This window comes from Branchiostoma belcheri, unplaced genomic scaffold (assembly GCF_001625305.1).
Source record: "Branchiostoma belcheri isolate BF01 breed outbred unplaced genomic scaffold, Haploidv18h27 scaffold74, whole genome shotgun sequence".
NCBI classification, from domain to species: Eukaryota; Metazoa; Chordata; class Leptocardii; order Amphioxiformes; family Branchiostomatidae; genus Branchiostoma; species Branchiostoma belcheri.
In genome coordinates, this window is record NW_017804398.1 from 362,322 (window position 1) to 371,478 (window position 9,157).

Genomic DNA, 9,157 nt, shown 5'->3' on the forward strand with positions numbered 1-9,157 from the left:
GCAACTGAATCAGATCATCTCGTCTCTTATAGGGCTGATTGGAGTGATCCCCAGGGCTGCTCTCTTTATCATTTCTAATCACCCATAGGTCCTCATGGCAACATTACAGACTGATCATAACAGCAAGCAAATCAGGATGTGAATAGATTAGATCTCTTTATGTCATTGTCAACGATTTATTTGACATTGATACGTGTTGTGACGTCACTACGCTCGGTATGTTCGTCTCACCTGTAGTGAATTGTAGAGAAGATGGATACTAGTCTCTGCCAGACTAACAACAACGCAGGATGAGAAATTGCTCAATAGCAGAATAATTTACCATATGTAATTTGGCCATCATGTACCACACAGTTCTTTTACGTATACCGGCACGTTTAAGAACATGTTACCCTTATCGCGTATCACTTTCCTGGCCAATTATTGAGCCTACTCTTACCGAAGTCTACTATCCATAATCCCTCAGGAAGGCGCGGTGGAAGCTAGATGAATACGGAGAGGTTGTGGTTAATCCCCGCTGGCCAGCGCTTTTCAGTAAGCCATAACTCAGCATGGATCACCTCATCAGTCCGGCCGCTGATTGAGTTGGAGACTCCGATGATTCTGGGTCAGGTGCCGGAAGCTGTATTTTTTTGAGGTCATGTGCCGTCTCATGACATGTTTGCCACTGGGCGTCACTGGCCTTTCTACGTGGTATCTTTCATACGTAAGCTTCAGAAGGGACAGCACAATGGTGAGTGCCGAATGATAGGACGATACGGACAAAAGGACATGAGCCAGATTTATTTGCGATGGCTTCATACGAGCAGGAATGAACATTACTTTACAAAGAGCAATCAAGATTGCCCTCTTCTTGTGTTATTATTTTCCTGTTCGAAGAGATGTCATTTGATGAATTTTCGACGCAAACATGTATTGTACAGTTAGACGGAAAGGGCATAATAAAAGACGTCCTGGTTATCAGAAGCTTCCCTTTTCAATATGCCTTCATGCCATCTAACGTTGATCTTTGTTAGATTTGCATGGTTCGTGAATTGCCATTTCCACTGGCGTCCTGAAAAGCCTTTCATATATTGTACAAATCGACGCTTGTCACATGATATAAAGACCTACTCTATACCACTAAGTGCGTTAGACAACGTAGATCTCTGACCTCCGCCAAACCAATCAAACAGTCTGAAACAATTCTACCGCGGACATCACCCACCACATGACCGGGTGGAGAACAAACCGACATTTCCGTTCCTTATTCATGTGAGCACTGGAAAAATCCACAACAGGTTGTTTCACAGCTTCACCTTTCAAAGTCAATATTGGACGTTAAATACCTCCTATAGCTAGTTCCTTTACAAATTTCTCGTTGGCTGCAAACTTTGCACTTCGTATCTCAAACCGTACATGACGTGAGTTATTAGATTTTTCATGTTCTCTTCGTCTCATCTCTTACCCTACACACTCGACACTTTAGATCCACATGTTCATTTGTTACTACATACAAAGTGACATTTCGTGCGCGGGAAGAATGATTACAGTGGTCTCTAAGCGTGTCCTTGTAGGAAAAGATCGTTACGCTTCCCTGGCTTCCCTCTCCCGGGCTGCTCGGCCGGAACGGGCTGCTGTCAGAAAACGAGTCGACTGGAAACGCTTCGCGATGTTCGCTCGCAACACCTGCTACAGATCCTCATTACTGCAGGATGGGAAGGGAAGGGACGGCACGTCATGACTAAAACACGCTGGAACAGGGAAGTTCTAATGGATGACACACCAAAAAGCAGTTACTCAATGGATGACAGTTTGAGATGCAGAGAAATCAACAGTGAAATGGACAGGAAGATTGAAAGGCACCTCAATGAAATTCTCCATTCTTTTTTTGTGATTTTGTTACGGAGGGAAAAGCGTGAAATATTAATTTTATTCGTCGGAATTGCGCAACATGAGAGCAACATTTGCCCCCATGCCATACTATGGGACAGACCAAGAAAGACTGTAGGGGGGTGTTCCAAATGTCAAATAAAAAAATCAACGGCAGAGGCATATATGCGCTATGGCATACATGTAGTCCATGTTTGAAACAGTTCGTGTATGTTTCTAATATTCATGCTTCGGTTCCTCAAAGAGACCCTTTAAGCAGAGATGTCATTTTTCATGGTGCATACATTCATATAGTCATTACCATTTTGGAAGACCCCCTCTGATCTTGAATGGCATTTCCCATATAGAGGTTCTCTTCTGTGTACTTCGATCACCCATGACTTGCTAACGTTCGCCCGTCCCTGTACAGGTTCTACACCAGCCATGGCGGGCAGGGTGAGGCTAGGACCCTAAAGCCATCATGGACAGTTTTCTGAACGTTACCGAGACTGCGGTGAACGGGAGCTGGCCCCCGGGTACCAACCTGACCGGCCCCGGGAACGGCAGCATGGCGGCGGCGGACAGTGTCGGAGCGGGGATGGACACGTACTCCTCAGCCATGATCGCCACCGTGCTCATCATGTCGCTGGTCGTGTACGCCTTCATCATACAGGGCATCCTGTTCTGTCGGGAACTCAGACATTTCAACTGATGGCCGGGTCACATCTTTGTAAGCCGTCCCATGATTCTGATGCCATAGACGTGTCAAACAGGCTGCGATAGAAACAACCACTGACAAGGATGTAAGACAGCGTTTTAACAAGACAGCTAAACTTTGTACGGCACATGCACAACTGCTGTACAAATGCCTTCATTTTTGCGATCGTATGGCGAATGTGTGATCATGCCCTAACACGGGACAACGCTCGTGGCTCAAAGGTTAGTGATCCCGCTCCCGAATCCCAACCTTCTGTCGTTCGACCGATCTGCACGATGTTGGAAAAGTTGTCGGCATCAATACGTACGGGACATCACTACCCATGGTCTGATGTTCATGGGTTGTTTTTGTTAAGAAATTCGCGGTGAATATACCATGTTTGTGATGTTATTGCCGGTATTCATTAATATGCTACAAAAGTTGTATTTGGTGGTAAGGAAGATTGTACACTTTGTCGTTTATCTTTGGTTTCCAGCTGTGAAAGAACGTGCTCGAGGGAAGCTGTGCATCACGCAATGACGTAGAAAAGTAATCGCAACAAAATACTGTGTGCCGTTTGTATTTTTTCCAACATAAACCCTGTTAGTGATTGAATCTATCCACTGGGATTCAATGCTATCTGCAGCTTGAATGTGAATATTTCCGCAACAGCGGTTGGGCGGACTGAAATACAGGCAATTTTGACTGCAATGTTACGACAGGCAACATGCCATCACTGCTGTTAGTACGGGAGAACTACATAGACCGACTGCGAAGGACGAACTCAAAGATAGTTATCTCTGTCTGGCATATCTTTAATAAGGATGGAGGCGCAGCTAGCGGTAGCTGCAAATTTAGGACGATTTTAACTAGGCCAGACATGAACTAGACAGGCAAACTTGTTACGGTTAGGAATTTAGGAAGACGTACACGTTTTGTCGCCATCATGTCCACGTCATGACGCCAAAAGCAAAGATTTCAGACATATTCATGATAACATTCCAGCAAAGTGTTCCAGCAAAATGATAAGTTGATTTATTGTGCAATGTGTAGAACCGTGGAAACTGTATGTTACAAATTACTCCTCGGGCTCATTATTGAGTCCGACGTCATATCACTGCACCTGGGCGTAACGTAACTGTGCATTACTCATGTTAAAACGGACTCGTACTAATGGCGCGGCCACATTCGTCACAGGTCCATTCTAATGCCGTAAGATTTCAAGCAGACGGTGACACTTTAGACCTAACAAGCATCCAATGCTACCTTTTCGACATCAAGACAGATGAATGTTGTACGATACACTCACAACTATCTCAAGAATGCCCTAAAGTTTGCGTTCGTAGGATGAACGTGACCAAGCCCTAATCAAGGAGCTACAGACATGCAGACGGTTTTTCGGAAAAGTAATGTTAAATCGGAGAAAGTGTTTCCTCCTTTCATCCCCCCGCTCCAACCGTGTACAAAGTCTACCAAGTGTTGCTGTATATGGTCATTTACAGCACGTCATTAGATCGCATCAACTGTACCTAACGGGTATATGATCGTCCGTCCGCGTAATGCACCCATTACGTGTACACCGGTTATCAACTGTCCGTTACAGATGATATATGTTACATAGTCTGCAATATAATAACGCACAAAGTGTCAGGGCTAGTACAGTTATAAATGGGCACTGGCACTGGCGTAGAACGATCGCAAACTGATGGCATTTTTGTTTTGGAATAGTCTTACATATGTCGTACAAAATTTATTTGTTTCGTTACGGAAAACGCTTTCTAAAATCCCTGTCAGTGGATTGTTTTGCCACACCCTGTAATTTTTCAAAAAAAAAAATTCAACTACATCAAGATCGCACGACGGCCTGCATGTATGTATGACGAATGTAATCGCGCTGCTAGTGGTAACAGTCTGTGGGGTAGTAAAATGGGGCTTGTGGAGTGTAGCCACTTTGTCTAGACGTCTGTACTGTCCTCTGACGTTGGTCTAAACATGCCACAGGTAACCAACACTTTTGTACGTCACGTTAAATAATGAGCTAGCAGCTAACCAAACCATAGGTGGCGCATTCCTTTCAAACTTTCCTGGCGTTCCGTGAATTTTGAGCTCAGAAGAGGCTGTCACACAGGCCCTCGGACTATTGGAAACTTTTGAATCCCGAACTTCTGACATTAAAGGCTTTTACTTCAACTATCCCTGTATCTACGTTGCGAATCTTAATGCATCACAACGTCACTTTTATCCGCAGCACTAAGTGCTCTTTGCTAGCATTACGGCGATATCGTTTCCTGCTTAGTGAACGGGATAACAGCCTTATCACACAGTTGGAAATACAGTCTGAAACATTTATTGAGACTTAACGTGAAATGTTACGCAACAGATAGCTCATTTGTCTAGACCAACATACATGTCTTTAATGTAAAACTATAAGAATGGAGGGAAGAGCTTATTGAAGCCGACACATGAAGAATACTTACTAAGAACTAATTCTCCAGTCTAGCACAACATGCCTCTATTAGACGGTAGGAAAATCTGCAGCATGGAGGGAGTTGTTATTTGCACGATGTATCATACTTAAAAACGCCGGGAGCTTTCACTTAAGCACAGTCAAGCAGTAAATTCACATTTCGTGTACGTTACAAGACAAGACTGATCGTGGAGAAAAGAGGCAAAGAAAAAACTTCTCAAACTTGTTCTCATGTGCCTACAAAAGGACACTATCTTGTCGCCATCAAACGACACTAACCCATTCAGTGAATGTCAACGTTATTGAAAACACTGCATATATGCAGACTGTCTTGATTCATCTTGATACATTAGAATTAATTTCAAAGAAATAGTTTAGAAGAAGTATTCTATTGCTTGTATGAGAGCTGAGAGACATTTGGTTTCCCTTACAAGTCACCAATGCGTACTAATAGTCAGCATGAATATAAAGGTTCTATTTGCAGCTCGTGTCTGTTTTAAAAGCCAATCTATGTTCGTAAGTACTCCTACAAATCCTCCTCAAACCACTGATCGTTTGTATATTGTATCGTCCTCTGCATGAAAAATACTAACACTACCCACAAGTAGGTCCGAGTATAATATTAAGTACATTTATTCACAAGCATAGTAGAAAGTTGGTCATTCGCTATAAAAGCTGCATCTCTAGGAGGCGCTGCTTCCACGGATGGCCTGCTACTACACGAACCTTCTTCCAGCAATCGTTCCACCTCTGGAAACTTTGATAAAGAAAGAAAGCCGGAAGACGTATTATAAACTCATATTTCTATATCAAGTCTGATATGTATGCAGACATCTACCATTGTAGCTACTTTCTGCTTTTATCGTTATAGTTTTACAACTTTATAATTCGCTACGGTCTGTTGAGCAAATATTTCCTGTCTAACACTCCTTGGTTGAGGACGGAGTTTATGTGCAAAGTTAGTCAGTTATCTTTCATTTCATTTTGAAGACATCTGGGAAACATAATTTTGCCATAATATTAATAATTTGTAAGGGCATGCTCGACGTACAAATCGGAGGACCATATCAAAAACGCACAATAGCTTTGCATAAATCCTTACACATGGTATTGATACTGGCATAACAAAGATATAACGCACCTTTATAAGAGTTAATCTAAGAGGACCGCGGCACATGACGCCCAGCAAATCGACACGGACATAGCACCAGTCCACCAGCGGTTGCCCCCCTCCCACATGGAACACCAGGTCGCTAGGAGATGTCTATTCTCTTCTGTGTGTCTACAAGTTTGGAGTGCAAACGGTCCCGTTTCCACTTGAGGTACTTCCTGTACCAGGAGTTGGACTTCCAGCCGAGAAAGAAGCCGAGACAGAAGGAGACGCCGGCACACACGGCCAAGGCACGGTCAGACGGCATGGCGGACAGAGGGCGGACAGAGGTCATCGGGAGAAACCACTGTTACAGTAGGTGGTTATACAGGAGTCATTCAGACAATAAAACATAAGCTAGATTACTAAATTGAGAAAAGAAATAACTCGATTGAAGTTTCTGATCTTAATCTAGTTCATAATATCTATAACTGATGACTAACGTTACAAATACAATGGCACCAAGTCGATTTTTGAGGTCAAAGTGCATCAGCCCCCACTGACCTCGCCTGGTTACCCGTGTATCGTCGTCCAGAAACTGGGACAATATTACTTTAGACCTTTACTTGACCTTTACTAATGTAATCTGCACAGTGGACTTTTATGTGGCACATCGGACCGCCCTTTTCATGTTTTTTCAAGTGACCTTGACAGACGTTTTCATCCTCTTTTAAGGTACGTGTTGATCTGACAGCCTATTTAAACCGTTTAAGGAAAACGAAACTTTATTATTGAAAGCCAAATAGAACAAGCTGTGGAGGGAAATGAGATAAAGAATAAAATATTAGGAATGAGGAAAAGAATAGAATATTAAAAGGAAAACAAACAAGGACTTGAAAGAAGGGAAGAAAATGAAAATAGAGATAACGTTAAATGTTGAAAGACTGAAAACGATAGAAAGAACTTGAAATCTACACCAGAAGGATCCAATGACAGTTTTCGGAAGTTCTTGTTGTCTAGAGATGTACAGAAGTGTCGCCACCGCCACGACTTTAATTACGTTAGCGTCGTGACAAATCCGCCAACATTGTCACTGTTTGGTGCGATGTTTTCTTTGGAGTAGACACGTCATGGCGCAGCCTCCGGATGGGACAGCTACACGGCTAGGTTGTACGTGATGTGGTATGAACAAACAGGTGCGGTGTTTGTAAACATGATTCACAGGATAACAACTACGAGTTTTCAAAACGGTTTCCTGTTTGTGTAGATGGTTTTCCTAGAAGTCTCACATGGAATAGTTGTGATATAGATTCTCGATCTTCTCGCTAAAAAAATCTTACAATGAGGGCCTTTCATGAGAGAACGCCAGTTTACAGTGACGTCATTCTATAATCCCAACTCTGCCTTTACTGACGGACACGTCTGAAACAAGCGGTATGCTGTTTCACAAACACCTACGCACCAGCCTCCTCCTGCCGTTTGTTATCTCGAGTATTTAGCTCTTCATGTCAGCTGGCTTATGTCACACTGAGTATAATCTGACTGGTGAACTCAACACAAACGTTTTCCGAAAGTTGAAGTAATCTGAGCCCACCATTAGACACAGCGATCCTTTCAGTTCAGCTCCGAAGCTTCACGAGAGTTCAGTATCAAAATATTCACGGGGCACGACATGATGTGGATGAAACAGATGCAGATTCAAGTACAAAATAACAGAAATGAATAAAGTTTAAGAATTTTACGCTTTATTTGTTATCTACTATGCTTTCCAATACGAATCTTCCTTTTCACTTGCAAATGCCGTCTACTTCATTTACATTATTACCTCTCAATTGCTCATTTCTTCTAAAGCGCTAATGAACATAAAAACCTGCTGTGGTTTATTTGTAGTCGTCTACATTTTTCCTTCTCCTCACACACGCGATGTCCTAGCCTCTACATTTTTCTAACCACTTTCTCTCTCCTCTTGAATAGTTTGTTTACTTTTTTTCTTCAAACAAGCGCTCTTGTTACAGCCCAATTAGGGTTGTCAAGGCACGTGGACTGTACCAACATGACCAGACCAGAGGGACCGCCCACACGAAGTGTTGCCCGACTGACGTGTTGTGTAGCCTAGATCTCCAGGCTTGTGACTGGAGTACTTTATAGGAGAACAGCACGTCGCTTTGGAAACCGTAATGCACACTTTCACAGAGCCGCCGTACAAGTGGTGATGTTTTGCAATAGGCGTCTAGCTTTAAGAACACACAATACACACGGAAAAGAAAGAAAAGTTGAAGCCATGAATTAAAATCAAGTATTTATCAGTGCGCTTTTCCATGCATCAGTTTTCTAAACCACCGTGTGTATGGCTCTCCAATTTACTCTCTATTATATATATAAAGCAGATGTTAGTATTGTTTTGGACATTTTAGGTGTTTTGTGGGGTCTTCTATTTAGAAAAAAATCTGACCAAATAGAAAACCGATTATAACATCTACAGCGTCCCAAACAGGGCTAATAACCTCTGCTTGGAGAGTATCACACCGACCAGCCAACTTGCCACATCTTGTTCTCATCCCGCCAGTAGCCTGTGGTTGGAGGCTACAGTCTGGGCGCATGTTGGCATTTCAGTCATGGGGTATCAATAACGCACCCCAACCATAAATAGCGCTGGAGGCCCCGGCTTACATACGTACATGTTGAACCATATCTCCTGCGCAGATCATTATATAAGGCCATGGAGTTAAGCGACACGACCTGCGTAGAACTGTGCAGCGCTCTAACAACCAGAGATCCTGACGCGCCCACAGCAGACGAGAGAGAACAACAGGACCCAGCCCCCACCATGAACGCCGGTATGTACGGGGGAAAGTGGGTCGTCTGCGCCGCTGGGGGTGTGGGCTCGTGTGCTGAGCTAGTTTAAAATACCGTGACGTCCATTAATGTCTTAATTCTACCACCCTGAGGGGGTTTGTGGATTTGTGGTAATCAGTTAGACCGATTAGTACACCAGCGGGACTCATGTTGTGGCCTGTTCTAAGTGGTTAGACAGCTGGCCTTGTGGTTCAGG

At 43.4% G+C, this 9,157-nt stretch overlaps 2 protein-coding genes across 3 annotated transcripts in view; one reads left to right on the forward strand and one right to left on the reverse strand.

The window, feature by feature from the left end:
* Positions 1-2,313: 2,313 nt before the first annotated feature.
* On the reverse strand, positions 2,314-6,543 carry LOC109485345. Its single transcript, XM_019788904.1, has 2 exons — positions 6,302-6,543; positions 2,314-2,559 (listed from the first exon to the last, which is right to left on the reverse strand). The coding sequence occupies exons 1-2, from the start codon at positions 6,458-6,460 to the stop codon at positions 2,314-2,316; spliced, it is 405 nt and encodes a 134-aa protein (XP_019644463.1). The 5' UTR covers positions 6,461-6,543.
* Positions 6,544-8,711: 2,168 nt separating this feature from the next.
* LOC109485344 overlaps positions 8,712-9,157 on the forward strand; it is a 6,629-nt gene continuing 6,183 nt past the window's right edge. For both annotated transcript variants that reach the window (XM_019788900.1, XM_019788903.1), the window contains exon 1: positions 8,712-8,942. In XM_019788900.1, the coding sequence (XP_019644459.1) occupies positions 8,825-8,942 (118 nt within the window). In that variant the 5' untranslated portion in view covers positions 8,712-8,824. The remainder of the gene's footprint in view (positions 8,943-9,157) is intronic.